The 19,252-nt window shown below is 40.5% G+C and overlaps 1 protein-coding gene across 1 annotated transcript; it reads right to left on the reverse strand.

Annotated features, from left to right (window-relative positions):
- Positions 1 to 1,919: 1,919 nt before the first annotated feature.
- Positions 1,920 to 16,767, reverse strand: LOC309475853 (phthioceranic/hydroxyphthioceranic acid synthase-like). The gene is made up of 6 exons (XM_082138798.1): positions 16,679 to 16,767; positions 16,435 to 16,588; positions 16,027 to 16,187; positions 15,644 to 15,850; positions 7,762 to 7,943; positions 1,920 to 7,658 (listed from the first exon to the last, which is right to left on the reverse strand). Exons 1-6 carry the CDS (start codon positions 16,734 to 16,736, stop codon positions 2,100 to 2,102), a joined length of 6,321 nt encoding a protein of 2,106 aa, XP_081994924.1. The 5' UTR covers positions 16,737 to 16,767; the 3' UTR covers positions 1,920 to 2,099.
- Positions 16,768 to 19,252: the final 2,485 nt, after the last annotated feature.

Raw genomic sequence — 19,252 nt, forward strand, 5'->3', positions numbered from 1 at the left:
GATGCATGCGTTGTGTACAAAGTCAATTGTGCTGGATGCAAGATAGGGCCCTATTACTTCTATGGGTTTTGAATAATTCAAATTTTCAAATAACTGAATTTGAATGTGTAAGTATAGTCAGAGTCTTTCCTACTAAATAAATATTACTTCTATGGATTTCCCCCTCCACTCAACTGAATCCCATAAAAGTAGCATAAATGATTTAGCGCAAACGATTGACCCGAGTCACGTCCTCATTACCCAGGTTTGCTTGGGCATAGCGCAATCGTCGCCGTCTGCCTGGTCCACCGCTCCCTCCAGCAGCACCTCCGCGGCTCTGTCTATTACCTTGATCCGTCCGCTGGAGTGTAGAAACGGCCAGGGGGACATAGTCTTCATCCGAGAATTGTGTCTCGCTTTCAAAGCTCTAACAGATCAAATAAGCTCATTTACAGTATAAATGACATTAGCAATTGCTATCTATGGGTAGATTAGCCAGGGCAGCATACCTCCGAGTACTCCATGGTGTTGATCGATGCTGATGAGACGGGCACACGCACTGACGAGCACTAACTCTATGGGAGGGTGCTCGGTGGGAGTGGGGGAGGGGCATGAGAGTTGTAAGCATTAAACATTTTGGCTAAGTCCCCTCAATCTGCCAGACTTGCAGACTGCAGCTTTAATATTTATATACAAAAAGAAAATAGAAATCAGAAGGTTATAACCGCTTCCTTAATATCACAAAAGAATGAGTTATAAATCTGCTTTACGGGGTGGTGTAACAGAGACAGGGGTGTGCCAACTGCCACAAAGAGGCCCCAAAGATGTTTCTAACAGTAGCAGCACCACTGCTCTGAGTGTACCAACACATGGAGGCGTAAAAATGAAGTGACATGATGAAGAAGTCCAAAGTTCAGTGTTTATTCCAAAAAGTGAAAAACAAAGGTTTTCCAATAGAGTGCAAATGGTATTTACAGTGAAAATCCAAAAGAGACAAAACAAACAAAAATAAAATAAACTGTTCAAAGTTTGAACAAAACAAACTCCTGAACAAACTTTTGGATATGCCAATAAATTGACCCAAAACAGAGCAACAACAACACTGAGAGGCCCTCTTAAAAAGGCTAAGCCCCTCCTACTTGGACTAAATCATTTAGTAATTAAAGGTAATAAAGAAATTTAAGAAAAACATAAAAATAACAGTAACAAAAGAGATAAACTGTTAGAATAATACAAAAATATATAAACATTGGAAACAAAACAAACTCAATTAATTATTAATGTTTAACAATGTTTAATGAAGAATCAAACAGAACACCAATCTCCCCCTCACATATGAGAACAATTACCTGTGCCTTCTTTTGGCGGGACAGAGATATTCAAAAATGGTGGCAGTTACTGTGACCGGGTTTGGTATTGGAAAATGTTCCAGTACGCATGTATGACAATTTATATTATGCAAGTGGTTAATGGAAAACAATAAACATTTAACACGGTAACCGGTCTTGTTTGAGTTCTTAACACAATACATGAATCAACATAGTGAAAATAATGACTCCGTAAATGTTAGACTAAAGAAAAAGGACATGGTGAGGACAGGAACAACACTAAACAATACACAATCAGTGACACACATCTGTGTTAACTGGTGTTAAAATTTGCGTAAAACAGATAATGTGTTATGATGTTAGTATGAAAAATGTATCTTTGCATAGTATGTTCTCAGTCCAGTGTCATAATAATGCTGCGTTCACACCAAACGTGAATAGCGCGTCAAATTTGCGTCTATCGGAACTAGTTGGACGCTTGAACATTTTGAATCCATTTGCGCATTCAAAGTGAATATACAGCAGAAACAGATATAAAACAGATAAAAATAGCTCCTAAAGGTAACAATTTCAGGTTATAAATTTTTACAGTGTAAAACAAAGATTAAATGTAGTTGTAATATTGGAAAATCTGCTAAATACCTTATTCAGAAAGGTGGATTGTTTAATCAAGTACTGTAGTACAAAACACACTATAAACCCATTTCACTTCAAAAGTTCATGAATTTCCTAAAACAATATTATTTGTTTAGAGGCTTCAAAAAGACTGCTGTGGAGAAATACAAATCACCATTATAAGTATGTGGAATTGCTCTCATCTTCACTCTGATATTCGTCAACACAATTCTCCTCCAGGACTTTGATAACAGTTGCCAGTGTGCTATTTGGATCCAGAAGAGTCACTAAAGGGACATTCACACCTCTATCTTTGAAGAGAACATTCTGCAGAGTCATGGCTAACATTGAATCAATACCTAAATCGAAAAGATGAACATCATCATTCAGCTCGTCCATCTCAACACCAGTCGTTTCACTAATCATGAACCTCAGATAATCACGTGGTGGGGATGACATCATGGGTTGTTCAGTTCTAGATATGAACACTTCAGCTTTAATGATGGCTTCCTGTGCTATTTTGAACAAGCGTACATTCAGTGATTTGTTCTGACTGAGGATGTTATTAAAGCTGTTTTTTAAATTGAATCTGCATACAACCTGTTGAGGTTTGTTGATCAAGAGGCACTGCTCAAGACTTTCATGGATTTCTGGAATCTCCAAAAGCATGATTCCCTTTGCCTCCAGAAATCTTTGGACATGGACTTTGTTCAACAAAAGACCAAGATTCAAAGCCCCCCAATTAATGGACTGTCCAGAAAGCCCAATGTTTCTGCGATACTGACAGAAAGTGTCCATGAATGTATTAGCCGCTGCATAATTAGATTGTGAGGCATTGCCAATGAAGGCAGAGATGGAGGAATAACACACAAAGTAATCCAGATTGCACTGTATGGTAGCACGGTGAAGGTTAATCACTCCGTTTACTTTTGGCCTCATGACTTTCTCATAAAGAGATTTGTCAAGACGTTCAATCAGCCCATCATGCAGGACAACTGCACTGTGAAACACCCCTTTGATGGGACTAGATGGAAATAGTTTTCCAATGTTAACAATTGTCTGGTCCACTTGCTCAGAAACTGAAACATCACAGGGCAAAGATTTAATGACAGAACCCCAATGGCGACTGACCTGACTTATCTCTTGTTGCATCTGAGGGTTTGGATTACTCCTAGACAGCAGGACAATGTTCCCTCCTCCTTTCTGAGCAATGAACTTTACTGTCTCAAAGCCCAACCCAGTTAAACCACCTGTGACAATATAGACTGCATTTTTCTGGAAAAGACTGTGTTTGAGCATCACTGGAATGTCAGACAGCTGGTCTTTGGCTTCACTATTCAGGACTATAATGGGTAGGATCTGGCATCTGAAGTATGATTCAGATTCTTTTACAGACATAAGATCAATGTTGTCTTGAGATTTCACTCTTTGAACAGCTGTTGCATCTAAATACAATAACTTTCTGTCCAAATCCAAGGATTTCAGCCAACGGTAGATTTGTGGCATTTGTGTTTGCAGAGACCCTTTCTGCATTATTTGGGATATGAAAACGACATGGCAGTAGACCTCCTCATTTGTACTGATTGTCTTTAAATTCAATGGGAAATCTGCCTGGTTGTCACAGACAAACACAATGTCTTTGATGCCTCTAACACTGCTAGCTATTTCAACGTTTTTTACATTATAAGGAGGTAGAAGAACAGCTGCCACAACCTCACTAAAATCACAAGACAGCTGATCAGCCTGTGTGCTCACTCTGACATTCCAACCGGATCTGTTTGCAATTGCAATTAAGACAATCATCAGAGCTGAGTCAGGAACAGTGGAGAAAATACCCAGTTTCCTTTGCTGTTTAGCCTTGGGTAAAGCCTCATGTAAGATCTCCCAAGCCAGTACCATAAAAGAGACACAAGGCACGTCTTTCAGGAATGAAATCCTTTTTGCTTTGCAGCAAACAGCTGCTGGGAGAGCTACTTTAGATGTGGCAGCCACAGGGTAACAAGACACAACGTGATCACCAACTTTAAATTTGCTGACATCTTTACCCACAGCTGTGACAGTACCACTGAAGTCAAGGGCTAAGAGCTTATGGTTTTCAGTTGTGTGCTTGTTCCAATACAATGTCTGGCCATACTTCAGGTCAGAAATGCTGACTGGAAAGTAATCTGATGAATGAACACAGATTTTACTGAGATGAAGCTCAATGTGTTTTCCTTGATTCAGTTCAGTATGATTGTCCATATTTGTTGCTGAGAGATTTGTCATTATATATGGGTCAGATGTTTGCAAAATGAAGTCTTCATTTTGCAACATGTGGACGCTTCTTGAAGAGACTGCCATGGTTGGCAGAGGTGTGTGGGTGATTTCAGGTTTGAGAATTTTGCCCTCCTTCACTACTAGCTCTGGATATTTGTGACAGGGGTAAGACCTGAGGACCTGAACCAAAGCTTCGATGTCTTCAAAAGTGACAGAACTCATGTCAATCAGCTGGAAGGAAAGTTCTGGCAACTCAGCTGCACATGCTCTTATCATGCCTGACAGAACGAACCCAGGGTTTATGTGCTCCACTAAGCTCTCAGAAGACTTATAGGTTATTACTCGGATATTGCCTGGGAAATTAAGTGCCTTGAGATATCCGACAATCTTTCTGAAAATCTCACAACACCCTGCCATACTGTCCAAGACCTTCTCTGATTTGAGAGAGGATAGGTCTGCATCACCCCACATGAACAAAATTTCCTGGAAGTTTTTCTTTACACTTGAAATTTTCAGTTTTGACAAAAAAAGTTCCACTCTGCATTCTAACAGTGTGTTACTGTTTGAAGACGACACATATCTAGATGTTGGGTCCAAGTACTGTTGCAAAGCTTCAGAAATTCCTACCTGGTCAGAAAAGACCAGTGCCTTAATTGGTGTATCGAATCTGTCAACTTCAGAGATGATACTGAAATTGTTATGGTAGAAGTACTCCTCGACTACTTGAGAACGACTTCCTAGCATTCTGATCTTCACATGCCTGAGTTCAACTAACACCCTACCGTGTATGTTGGCTAAGCAGCCACAAATGTCAAACTCATCTTCTCCCACATGTACTGCTCTCAGATAAACAACCATCTCCTCTTGCAATGGTTCAAAAACAGTCAGGCTTTCTATTTGTGCAGGAAATTGAGGTCTTGTTGATATGACCCCTATAGTTACAGGAATAATCTGCATGAAATAATCCAAGACCACAGGGTGAAGGTGATAGTCATGCAATTGAGGCAGTAATTCATTTGAGATCTTCACAATAGATATAGCCTCTCTGTATTCTTCCCCACAATAAATATCTGCATTATTTCTGAAGACAGACCCATAATCAAATCCTGTTTGACTTAGATGATTGTAGAGTTCTTCAGTCGTCATGTGGGATGTGCATCTTTTGGAAATACCGTCTAATGAAATGAACTGTTCTTCAGGACTTCTACCTGGTTTTGCTTCTACTGTGCCAAACGCATAGACTGCAGAAGTAGAGTGTATTTTGAAGTTACATGTGTTATCAGCCTGGTCAGATGGATCCAGCTGTACTTTTATATCTGGGGCATTCTGGGTGAAAAGAAATGGATTCTGGAATGTTATGCTGAGCTGCAGAGAACTTAGTGGAATCTTAGGTTTCATGTATGCCATGCAAGTTGCTAAACCCAACTCTGCATAAAATGCCCCAGGAATGATGGCAACCCCACTGTGCTTGTGGTGCTGCAGGAAGGCCACTGATTCAGAGGATAAATCACAGCTGAACACTGAACTGTCTGTACCCATTTGTGTAACTACTGGATGGTTGCCAGTGGGACTGATCAACTGCAAATGTGAAGCAAAGACATCTCTCTTCACATCATCAAACTGGTATCGTGGAAAGGGAACTGGTTCAGCCTCAAAACCTTTGTAGAACATTTCCCAGTCCACTTTTACCCCAAGCTCAAACAGTTTGGAAACAACAGTAAGCATGGTCTCGTGATCTTTTTCAGGCTGCACTGAGGGAATCACAGTGAAGTCATTTCCCAGAGTCTCAGTGATGTACCTCTGCAAAGATCTTCTTGGACCAATTTCAACAAATATCACACTCCTTTTGTTTTTAGCTGCAGACTTTACAGCTTGTTCAAATTTAACTGGCTCTCTGATATTCTTTGCCCAATATTCACCAGTAATAAAATCTGAGGAACACAAACTAACACCTGTCACTGTTGAGAACAATTCAGCCTCCAAATGATGTGCCTGCAATGAGCCTATACTTTGTTCCACTTTGGATAAAATAGGATCCATCTTATGACTGTGGTATGCTGCAGGTACATCTAAAATGCGAAGGAACAAATCTTTTCCTCTGGCTGAGTTGCTCAAATTCTGTTGCAGCCTGTCAATGTCATCTGCATCTCCTGAGAGGGTGCAAGACTGAGGGCTGTTATAAGCAGCCAGACAAACCTTTCCTGAATAAGATGGAAGAATTTTCAAGACTTCAGAAACAGCCATATTACTGACTACCAGCATCTTCCCTCCTGTCACAGTGCTTTGCAGAGAACTGCGGTAGTGGATGACTTTCACTGCATCTTCAAGTGACAGCAAACCAGAACAGTGAGCTGCAGCGACTTCTCCAATAGAGTGCCCCAAAACAGCATCAGGACTGATGCCCCAGTGTTTCAGAAGTTTGACAACAGCAACCTGAATAGCAAACAGAAGAGGCTGGACAATCTTTGGATCAGACGGCTCTGTACTTTTTTCAGATTCACTTTCCAGCATCTCCATCAGATTCAAACTTCTATGGCTTTGCAACAGAGTTTCAATCTTCACAATTTCCTCTCTGAAAACTGGCTCTTGTTTTAGGAGCTGCTTGCACATACCCTGATAGGTAACACCATTGCCACAAAACACAAAAACTAGCTTGGAGTCTGTCTTTGACGGTGCAAGCTTTTTCTCCACAGCAGCAGTAAGTTTCACTTGCAGATCTGCCAATGATGATGTTTGAAATACTTGCCTGTATTTGTGTTTGACATGGCTTCTTCTGCATGCAGATGTGTACAGTAAAGACTGTAGATCTGATATATTCCCTGCACTGATCTGTTCTGCCATTTTTTCAATAATATTTTTCATGGATTTTTCAGAGGCTGCAGAGACTACAAAATACTGATGGGATTTGCTGATCTGCTGAGCTCTTGGCTTTTTTGACTGAACATATTGTCTGACAATTGCATGTGCATTTGTTCCACCAAACCCAAAGTTATTGATTCCTGCACACCTCCCTGCTCTGCGGTCACTGGTCCATTTTTCTGCTGTGGTGGGGATTTTGATATTGAGAGATTCAGTGTCTATGCTGGAGTTTTCCACGGAGTAGAACAATGATGGCACTATGGTTTCGTGCTGCATCATCAAAACAACCTTTATGAGCCCTGCAACACCTGCGGCAGATTCTGTGTGTCCAATATTGCCTTTAACAGAACCAATGATGAGTGGCCCTGACTTTTGAGGTCTTGCTTTGGCAATGACTTTTGAGATGCTACCTGCCTCTATTGGATCTCCAACTGGAGTCCCAGTCCCATGAGCCTCAATGTACTGGACACTAGTCAGGTCAGTCTCTGTTGAGTAGATTTGTCTAAGCAGCTCCTCCTGCTGTACCATGGATGGTTTGGTGATTGGGCTAACGCTGTGGCCATCCTGATTTACTGCAGTTTTGCTGATTGTGCCCCAAATATGATCATGGTCCTCGAGAGCCTGTCAAAACATAGACTACTTCTGTTACTTGGTTATAGTACTTTATCATATGGTGCATTGTTGTTATAGTGATGTGTTTATGTGAGACAATCTTATTGTTTACTTTTTTCAGAGGCTTTAGGAGAACAATCCCACAGCCTTCACCTCTCCCATATCCGTCTGCTTGGCTGCTGAAGGGTTTACTGGTGCCATCAGAGGAGATCATTTTTGCCTTGGAGAGAGCAACAAAAACAAGTGGCTCCAAAATACAGCTCACACCCCCAAAGAAGGCCATTTCACAGTCTCCTGTTGAGTGGAACACAGACAGCCAGACATTACAAAAGCTATATATTAATTTAATCAAAGGTGCTGCTCGACCAAATGGTTTTGAGTCACTATATTGTATTGAGAGGAGTACCTAACTTAACTCAAGCTGATTGAGCCATCTCTACCATCTGGTTGAGGTATGTTGTGCCAAAAAAATCCACTAGGTTTCACAGTCAATCAACAGTACTTGTCACAACACTTCCTCAAACATGGATTTCAGAAACAAAAAAATCACTCCTGCCATGTTTTTAATACATTTTCAAAAACATGCTCAACCAAACGGTTGATTTGTCACATAATGGTTAACTGCCCTTTTTGAGAATGGACATTAAAATGTACTATTAAAACTTGGTTCTAATTCAAGAATTCTTTGGAATATAGACTTATGTTTGGTCTTGTTTTAAAGAAAACACTCAGCAGATTATTGCTGAAGTGAAAGCCCTTCAAAAAATGAAAGTATGTAAACGTAATGGAAGTTTAAATTTACAGTAAATCAAATATACTGTACTTAATATTTTTTACTATAAAATTACTATAAAATCAAAGCCATATATCTAGCCAAGTTGTGTTCCAAATTTGAAGTTGATATCACAAAAAATTAGGATCCCATGATATTTTGTTTAGGTGTATTACCAAAAATAGCCACCGGGTGACATACATTCCATTGAATTTAATTGTATGCATTCTGCCGTAACAAATTAATACATTTCTGTCCAAATATCACTTCTGTCACAAAATATGGAACCTTGAGACTCAGACCATTCAGACAATATGTGTTTTGTCAAGATTAGAAAAGTTTTTGATCATAAATTATGATGGGCAAAGAAAAAAAAAATCTTGTTGCTCTAACACACTTGACAGTGTGTTTATTGAAACATAAAAGCCTAAAATGCCATTATATTACTATCTTTTACTATTTTTTTTTATTTTTTTTTGAATGCACAAAGAATGTAATGTCTTTGGTTTTGTTACTTTTAGTTATTTGTGTTATTTATTTTTGTTTATTGTTAAAAAACAAGAAAACATAAATTTCCTGTGTTAAAATGAAAACCTGAAATATTTAATGGCATACTTCAATAAAAAAAATGTATCATCCATTATCACTTCTATGTACCTGTACACTTAGCTGGTTATAAGTGTCTGTTGTCTACTGTGTTTTAAACTGTATCTTGTATTTAATGTATTTATTTTAGCCCTCTTTCCCTTTCCCTAAGTGGTTATTCCACTTGTCAGGCCGCCATTGTAAATAAGAACTTGTTCTTAATGACTTGCCTGTAAAAATAAAGGTTTAAAAAAATAAATAAACAAATAAATAAAGAAGATTCAATAAACAAAAATATTTTATTTTGATTATGTTTTTAAATAAATTAGTATTATAGTTCATATTTTCAGAGTTCATATGAAAATGTGTATACAATTTCTTTTACCTTTAAGTGCCATCTCACCAATTTGGTAGAGGCCAATATTTTTTAAATTATGGGATGTGTTGGGGGAAAAAAAAGACATTGATTGTGGTTACTAAGTAGATAAGAAATGCAAACAAATTTTTTTTCAAATGCCTTTTTCTTTGTGGGGCAGACACAAATCAGATATGTGCTATAATAGACTAATCACACTTTGTTGCAGACTACTATAATACTGCTACAATAATAGAAATAATTTTTGCTCTCTGGTATGCAGTAATGATATCTACTCGGTTACTCACTCAAGCCGCACAAATATCTTCAAGGGGGACTCCACTAGACCATGTCCAGGAAGAGGCCATGCCTCTCGTGGAGTGAGCTCTAACCCCCAAAGGGCACTTTCAGGGCCTCTAGCACCAGTGACAGGTCCCAGCTGGGGACAGAGGAGGTCTGTGGAGGGTTCAATCTCCTAGCGCCCTTTAGAAATCGAACAAACATGTCGTTTCTTCCCAGTGATTTACCAGCTACCGCAGCATGAAAAGCCGCTATGGCTGCCGTATACACTGAGCATAGACGGGGTGCGTCCCGTGCAAGGGCGTAGATTTGGTTTGAACATTGAAACATGCCTCCTTTTCATGTGATCATGGTATAAATATTGGGGGGGTTGTAATGCATAGATTTAAATATTGGGGGGGGTAATCTCCCCCCCAACCCCCCCACAAATTACACCCCTGGTCCCGCGTCCAGCAGCTCTTGTAGGAAGGTGAATACCGAAGGCACCTCGCATGACTGCAGGTCTAGCTCCCGTGCTGTGCACCAGCTAGAAAACGTAGCCCGTTTCTGGGCATATAGGCGCTTGGTTGACGGCGTTCTGGCCTCAGTTTAGGTCCTCAACACCCTGTTGGAAAGATCCCCTGATATCTGTTCAGCGGCCAAGCGTGCAGGGCCCACAAATTGGGATGAGGGTCCCAGATCGTGCCGTTCGCCTGAGAGAGGAGATCCCTCCTCAGCGGGATCGGCCGGGGGGCTGAGGCCGCCATCTGAATCAGCTCGGGAAACCACGACTGGTTTTTCCAGAGCGGAGCTATGAACAACACCACACTCTGGTGTTCCCTGATTCGCTCGATGGCCTGTGGTATCATCGACACCGGCGGAAAAGCATAGAGCGGGCGTTCCGGCCATACGTGGGTGAAGGCTTCCAGCGCTAGAGTGACTGCCTTCATCTCCAAACAATTTACGTGAAGGCTCTTTTCCGAGTCTGAACAAAGACCGGATGCTGGTCTGCCCTCAAAAAGAGCCCCCCCAATCTAGGTTGGAAGGATCTGTCGAGATGGTCTGTCTGACTGACACGACACCCAGACTCACGCCTGACCGAAACCATTCAGCCCTTTTCCAGGGAGCCAGAGCTCTGACACAGCTGAGACTCGCTCTGATTAGTAAATAGCCAGATCGCCATGCATGAGCTGGAACATGGTTCTTTAGCCAGTGTTGCAGTGGGCGCATGCATAGCAAACCCAGCTGCAGGACCGGGGATGCAGAGGCCATCATGCCCAGCATCTTCTGGAACCTCTTGAAAGGTGTCAACGTGCCCATGCTGAAAGAGGTGGCCAGGCGTTGTATAGAGAGAGCTGACATCAAGCACGCTTTCATCTCCAAAGAGTCCAATGTTATGCTGTAATTAAATTCTCTGTCTGGCCGATAGTTGGCTCTTGGCAGTGTTGATCCTGAGGCCCAAAGAGTCCAGGTGACTGAGAAGCCAGGATCTGTGAGTTAATAATAACTCCTCCGATTGTGCTATGATTAGCCAATCGTCTAGATAATTTAGCACGCCCCGTTGTCTCAAAGGGGTAAGCGCCGCGTCCATGCACTTCGTAAATGTACGAGGAGCCAGAGACAGGCCGAACTGAAGTACTGTGTACTGGTAAGCCTGCCCCTCGAAGGCAAATCTCAGGAATGGCCTGTGACGGGGCGATATCTGGATGTGAAAATAAGCATCTTTGTCTCGGGCGAATTTGTGCGAGAATCTGCTTGGTCGTCAGCATTCTGAATGGCCATCTCATGAGTGACTCATTCAGTTTTCTGAGATCCAGAATGTGGGCCACGCCTTCTCTTACACTTGCCTCGAAAGCGTGGCAGTCTGCGAGCAAACTGAAGCGAATAGCCTTGTTCTGCTGTTCTCAGTACCCACTGTGAAATGCCTGGGATGGGGAATCTCCACCTGAACATGAAAGGCCGCGATAGCTGCCACATATACTTTGAGCGTGGAGGGGGAGCTAAACACCAGCTCGAGAACGTTGACCATTTGAATTGGTAGAGGCTCCTTGTGGAAGGGGCCCTAGCCTCCGTAATAGTATTCAGGACACCTTCCGGGAGGTCCTGGGGTACCCATTGAGTGGCCACTCATCGAGGGCCCACAAGTCGGGACGGGGGCGCCAGGAGGTCGGTCCTGAGCGGGATCGGCCATGGACCTATCTCTGACAACTGCATTAGCTCTGGGAACCAAGACTGAGTTCGCCAGAGGGGGGCTACAAGGAGGACTGAGCAACTCGTGTTCCTGATCCGTTTGATGACTTGGGGGAGCATCGAGACTGGAGGGGGAGGCTGGGCCAGATGTGGGCCAGCACATCCCTGCTCTTTGAGAAAAAGATTGGGCAGTGACAGTTCTCTTCTGAGGCAAAGAGGTCTACCTCTGCCCTGCCGCAGATCTCCCATAACAAGAGAACCGTCTGGGGATGTAGAGACCACTCCTCCGGGGAAACGTTGCTGAGTGAGCGCAGGTTGGTCTGAGCCCATAGCAGTAGCTGTGAGGCTATGGCTAGCAGGTTTGGGGACCTGAGGCCGCCCTGGCGATTTATGTAAGACACCACTGACATGTTGTCTGTGCGGACCAGGACGTGGTGTCCCGCCAGGTATGGAAGGAAGGTTTTTAGGGCTAGAAAAGCCGCTCTCATCTCGAGGCAGTTGATGTGAAGGCGTTGCTCCGAGCTTGACCAGAGGCCGGATGCAGGCCTGCCCTCGTACAGGGGTCCCCAACCTGAGTTGGAAGCATCTGTTGAGATAACCCTCTTCTCTGAGATCACACCCATGCTTACACCCTGCTGGTACCAGCTGGTGTCTTTCCAGGGTTTCAGAGCTTTGGTACAGCGCTGATCTACCCTGATAGTCAAAAGGCCCGAGCGCCATGCATGGGACGGAACTTGAGGTGCTAGCCATAGCTGAAGAGGACGCATTTGCAGTAGGCCATGAGCCCCAGGATCCTCTGAAACGTTCAGAGGGGTACGAAGTCGCCCTCTTTGAACGATGCGGCAAGCCACTGAATAGACTGAGCATGGGCCGTTGTGGGTGAGTCGAGAACTGTTCCTCACTGTTAACTCACAGACATTGAGGGAAAACTTTCATTAAGCTCACAGGCTTTAAATACAAACATACATTTATTTTGCTGTTATTTCACATTTTTGGCTGCTCTCTGTTTTGCAGGGGAATACATTTGTTTTCCCCTGCAAAACAGAGAGTGCAGGATTGGTGCAGGAGAGACTATGATTTGGACTATTGGTTAAATGACTAGTAACCAATAGTCCAAATCATAGTCTCTCCTGCACCAATTTAAATGATATAAATACTAGTGTAGAACATTGCATAGAAACTGTGTCTATTCCTCGTTTAGTGAGATCAAATAATAATTCTACTGCAGGATCTTGGAAAAATCGAATTGTTATTAAAACAGAAAATGTTGCTATTAGTAAACAAAAACAATTTTTAAAGCTAGGTCTTCTAAACATTAGATCACTCACACCTAAGGCAGTTATTGTAATTGAAATAGTCACAGATAATAGCTTTGATGTACTTTGCCTTACTGAAACCTGGCTTAAACCAAATGATTATTTCGGTCTAAATGAGTCTACTCCATCTGGATACTCCTATAAACATGAACCCCGTCTGATTGGTCGTGGCGGCGGTGTTGCAACAATCTATAGAGATATTCTCAATGTTACTCAGAAAACGGGTTATACGTTTATTTCGTTTGAAGTACTTGTACTAAATGTTACGCTCTTAGATGTTAGAAAAAAAATCCATATTATCTCTAGCCTTGGCTACCGTATATAGACCGCCTGGGCCTTACGCTAATTTCCTAAAAGAGTTTGCAGATTTTCTCTCAGATCTATTGGTCAATGTAGATAAAGCATTAATTGTTGGAGATTTTAACATACACGTAGATAATTTAAATGATGCGTTAGGGGCTGCGTTTATAGATTTATTAAATTCCTTTGGGGTCAAGCAAAACGTCACCGGACCAACTCATCGTCTTAATCACACACTCGATTTAATTATATCATATGGAACCGATCCAACCGATATAGATATCATTCCACAAAGTGATGATGTCACTGACCATTACTTGGTAACTTGCATATTACGTACTGCTGTAATATGTCATGATGCACCGCGTTATCGACCAGGCAGAACAATCCTTCCATCCACCATAGATAATTTCTCAAATTGCTTATCTAATCTGTCTCAGCTGCTGCCTGAACCCAAAGAAACAGATGAACTAGAAGAACTAACTAGCACTATGAGCAATTGTTCTTTTTAGAACATTGGATGTTGTTGCACCCATTAAATTAAAAAAGGTCAGAGAGAAAATTAAAGCACCATGGTACAATAATACTACGCATGTTCTAAAGAGAGAAACCCGTAATTTAGAGCGTAAATGGAAACAAACTAATTTAGAGGTCTTTAGGATCGCGTGGAAAGACAGTATGTCACGTTATAAAAAGGCCCTAAAAGCGGCCAGGGCTGAGCACCTCCGCAAACTAATAGAAAATAACCAAAACAATCCTAGGTTTTTATTTAACACCGTGGCTAGACTAACAAATAAACAGACGTCACCCGAACAAAATATCCCGTTACAGTTTAGTAGTAATGATTTCATTAACTTGGTTAGGGATTAACACTGAGAAAATAGAAAACATCAGAACCACAATTGTAAACGTTCAATCCTCAATCGCGCCTTATAATTCAGCCTCAATTATCACCCCGCAAGAACAATTACAGTGCTTTACAACTATAGAACAAAAAGAGTTAAATAAACTTATCACTTCATCTAAAACAACAACATGTTTATTAGATCCTATACCAACTAAACTACTGAAAGAAGTGTTACCTGTAGTGGAAGAGCCTCTCCTCAATATTATTAACTCATCTTTATCTTTAGGTCATGTTCCAAGAACATTTAAACTGGCAGTTATAAAACCTCTCATTAAGAAACCACAATTAGATCATAATAATCTAGCAAATTATAGACCCATTTCAAATCTTCCATTTATGTCTAAAATACTAGAAAAAGTTGTGTCCACTCAACTGGGCTCTTTCTTGCAAGAAAATTATATCTATGCCGCATCATAGCACTGAAACTGCGCTCGTTAAAATCACAAATGATTTACTTTTAGCTTCTGACCAAGGCTGTATCTCAATACTAGTTTTACTTGATCTAAGTGCTGCGTTCGATACTATAGATCACACAATACTCTTAGATCGACTACAAAAGTATACTGATGTTCAAGGACAAGCATTAAGCTGGTTTAGATCATACTTATCTGACCGCCACCATTTTGTCTATTTAAATGGAGAAAAATCGATCATAACTCCAGTAAACTATGGAGTGCCGCAGGGATCTGTGTTAGGCCCTCTATTATTCTCAATATATATGATGCCACTTGGAAATATTATAAGGAAACATGGAATTAGTTTCCATTGTTATGCTGATGACACTCAAATCTATATTTCATCACGGCCGGATGAAAACGCTAAATTATCCAAATTGAAAGAGTGTGTTAAAGATATAAAAGATTGGATGACGCGTAATTTTCTTTTATTAAATCCAGACAAGACAGAGGTAATACTTATCGGTTCAAAAAACCGCCCATAGAACCTCTCACAATACAACTTTGACATCGTAGGATGTCCTGTTACTTTATCCTCTACAGTAAAAGACCTGGGTGTTATACTCGATGGTAACCTGTCTTTTGAAAATCATATTTTGTATGTTACAAAAACAGCCTTTTTAGTAGTGCAGATAGTATTGTAATATTCCGGGTTTATTTGTTGCTTTGGATAAATGCATCTGCAAATCGAAAAGATGCTTATTTTGTCCAGAGAGGATTTAAAGTGTGTGCACGTACTGTACATACAAATTACACGTAAACAATCTCCTTAAGAGTAGAAAGAACGAAAATATATTCCCAAGTTTTACACACAGTACATGTTTGTGAAGACTACCTTGTTTTATGGCTTGACAAGCGAAGTGAAGAGCGACGAGGGATGAGGAACAGGCACAGTCAATAGACACTGAGGGGCCAGTGAGGTTGAATATGTATGAGATGCGGTTGGCTGCTATGCTCATAGCGGCACCAGTGCCAGATGTGTGGTTGATGTGTTTTGGATTAATCCTCACAGAGGCCAGCTCAAAGTCCCTATTCATTAGGCCTGAAAATCAAGCAATCACAAGCAAATCATTAACCACAGATTGCTCCTATGGCATTTACCATGCAATTATAAATGCATGCACATATAAATCCACTGAGATTAATAACTGAACACACACATACATTTACTCCTAGACATTAACAGTAAGAATATATTAATTCTTTAGCATATGTTACCCAAAAATACTCCTGTTTTCGTTCCACTGGCCTTTTCCATTGGTATCCCAGCATCTTCTAGGGCCCTGTAGGTGCACTGCAGCAAAAGTTTGTGCTGGGGGTCCATACTGATCGATTCAGAATCAGTGATGCTGAAAAACTTGTTGTCGAAATCATTCAAACTGCACATAATAAAAGGTAAATAATTGGGTTATTGAGTGAATTGATGCCAAGAGAGGCCAAACAGATGGGGCTCAGTGTGTCATCCCAAAATGGAGTATTCTAGCCACTGGCCTTTAATGTATTTTTAAGTTTGCACAATTTTTTAACTTGAAAAACATAAGTGAACATTAAGGAGAATAATGATTAAAAACAGAATGCATGACCCCTTTTATTTCTTTTATGAGGGCAAATTAATTGAAGGTTTACCCATTAATAAGTGCTGCCTTTGTTGTGTATGTCTTTCCTGCCTTACTCTCATCTGGATCGTACCATTGAGAGAGATTAAACCTGTCATTTGGTATCTGAACTGCACAGTTCTCTCCATGAAGAAGGACTCGCCAGAAGTTTTCAAGTCCCTCTCCTAAAATAGATGAGAACATACATTCCAAATATAGTTTAAGCCAAAAACATGACATGAAGAAATAATAAATGGTAAATAGTTATCAGTTACCTCCAGGAAAGTGGCATCCAATACCAACAACAGCGATTTCAGCATCATCATCCATCATGTTTCACGTGCCGTGTCGGCAGATACATTTGATTTTATTTGTATTGTACTGGAAAACAAGACAAAAACATTGAGGAAGAACATCATTTTTTACAGTGTAAAATAAAAAAGCAGGTGAAATATTCTGCCTTACCTGGATACTCATGTAGAGTCTTGTCTTGTTGAAAAGGTTTATATGAGACTGAGTCTGCCCAATATTTATTTAGCTAGTTAAAGGAGGAGTAAACATAAAAATTGGCCAATGATTGACAAGTACAACAGTTAATTTAACTGATGCTAGTACCCTTTTCATGTTACTTCCCCTTAGCTTAGCTAGAACCCGTGGACTATCCCATACAGAGCCCATTTTTGATAAGGATTAACTGATTCCATGATTCATGATTTATAATCAAGGCATTTAAGATTAAATAAAAATAAATAAATAAAAAAAATCTAAAAAGCCTTTATTGCATCATTGCTAGAAAAACTAGTAAATACAAGTGCAAATAAAGTAAAGCGATGTGTTGGGTCTGATCCCTTTGACACATATATTTCCAGTGTTTGCAGAACAGCCTTTTTCCAGACTAGTCCTCAAGATTTGACAACTGTATTGTCCTGATACAGGCTCAATAAATAAACTCAAGCTAGTTCAAAATGCAGCAGACAGAGTGCTTACTAAAACTAAGACATAGCCTACAATTATATCAGCCCATTTTTCTTATTTGCTGCCTGTCAGGTTTCATATTAATTTGGTTTCATAAAACTATTATTATTATTATATGATTCATGTTATGTACAGTAAGTCAAGTCAAGTCAACTATATTTATATAGCGCTTTTCACAATACAGATTGCATCAAAGCAGCTTCACAGCATTAAACCAAAATAACACAACAAGGTTTGTTTCTAGTGTAATTTATTGATTGATTAAATTAAATTAAATATCCCCAAAATATCCCCAACTGAGCAAGCCAAAGGCAACAGTGGCAAGGAACCGAAAACTCCATCAAGTGACCTAATGGTGTCCTAAAACTCCATCAGGTGACCTAATGGAGGAAAAAAAACCTTGGGAGAACCCAGGCTCAGTCGGGGGCCAGTTCTCCTCTGGCATTTATGAACTTGCCTTTTGTCCTAAAACTGTTTATTTATTTATTTATTTTTCAAATTGCATTAACTCTGAAACATGATTATGGACATAACTATGGACGTGACAAAAGTTAATTATAAATACAGATGAAAGGCAAGGTCTAGATAAGGGACAGGTTTTGAAATGTCCTTCTGGGAAATCGTTTAATTTTGATCAAACAATGACTTTGTAAGAACTGATTTTCCTGCTAAGACAAAAGCAGAGATAAAAATCACCCTGCAATAAAGCAATAAAACGCACCCTGGACAGAAGATCACAAAGAAAGAGCACAGAACATTGTCTTCTCCAAACATTTCTCCTTGTTTATCTCTGCATTCTTTGATGCCTTTAAATGAGAAGGCTGTCTGTGCAAAGGCCGAGCCACGTGTAGGCAGTCTGCAGTCATTGCGACTCGTGGACCTGGAGCTCCTAGTCATCTGTTCAGAACAGAGCTGGACAAATGTTATCAGGGGTGGAGGCGCAATATTATTAAAAATGTTAAAAACTAATCGCACATTGGCATACACAATTATATTATCAAAGTTTAACATGCTGTATTTTCCAAGAATCAAACAGTGATGATATCTCAGTGGCTTTTTGTCTAACACTTTAACAGCTTGATTATATAAAGATTTTAAAGGATTTATTGCTGTTTCACTCGTCTGTGACCAACAAGAAATACAGTAATTTATATGAGGAATTATCATTGCCTCCAAGTAAATTTTTACAGCATCATGAGTCAATGTATTCCTAATATGTCTAAAAACAGACAAACTGTATTTTAGCGTGCTGCAACGTACTGTTATTCGTACTGTACGTGCTGTTTTTTGAAAGTAATGGTTGAATCCAAAACAAGGCCTAGATATTTAAATTCCTTCACTACTTTTATTTGACTCTGGTTTGCATAAATGCATGGAAAGGGGGACTTCAGTCGTTGAGTTTTGGTAAAATACATTGCTACTGTTTTATTTACATTCAGTGTGAGCGAGGCAGAGGAAAGCCAATTTAAGATGTTTCCCATAACATTGGTTAGTTTATTAGCTACACTGGTCGCATCCAGGGCCTGAAATTAACACCCGACCACACGACAAATGCGGGTGAATTCTGCAATTGGCGGGTAACACTGTCAATCTACCTGCCACATTGTCAGGTAGCCAATGAGAATCGACCCTTCGCGGGGAGTTTGATTGACAGGCGATCTGGCCAATCATAATCCGCCAAATCCGCCTTTTTTTCCGCCTAAACGTTGGAGGATTTGAACTTGGAAAAAACGGAGTGTACTGAGTAGGCCTACTGACATCTTTCTGCAGTTAAAACTACATTCCTTCTTATGTTCATTCATGTTTATTTGATGCTATAAATTAACTAGAAGGAAGAGATAATCGGTTCACGAGCAGCTTTAACTGAGGCACCA

The sequence above is a fragment of the Leuciscus leuciscus genome (assembly GCF_965113295.1).
Source record: "Leuciscus leuciscus genome assembly, chromosome: 15".
NCBI lineage: Eukaryota > Metazoa > Chordata > Actinopteri > Cypriniformes > Leuciscidae > Leuciscus > Leuciscus leuciscus.

Bases quoted from the DNA above. Each gene is read 5' to 3' on its own strand.
- LOC309475853 (XM_082138798.1), bottom strand. From the start codon at position 16,736: ATGATGGATGATGATGCTGAAATCGCTGTTGTTGGTATTGGATGCCAC. The intron at 16,188-16,434 runs GTAAACCTTCAA...TATTATGTGCAG, and splicing joins AAGGCAGCACTTATTAATGG to TTTGAATGATTTCGACAACA. The intron at 15,851-16,026 runs GTAACATATGCT...CTTGATTTTCAG, and splicing joins GAAAACAGGAGTATTTTTGG to GCCTAATGAATAGGGACTTT.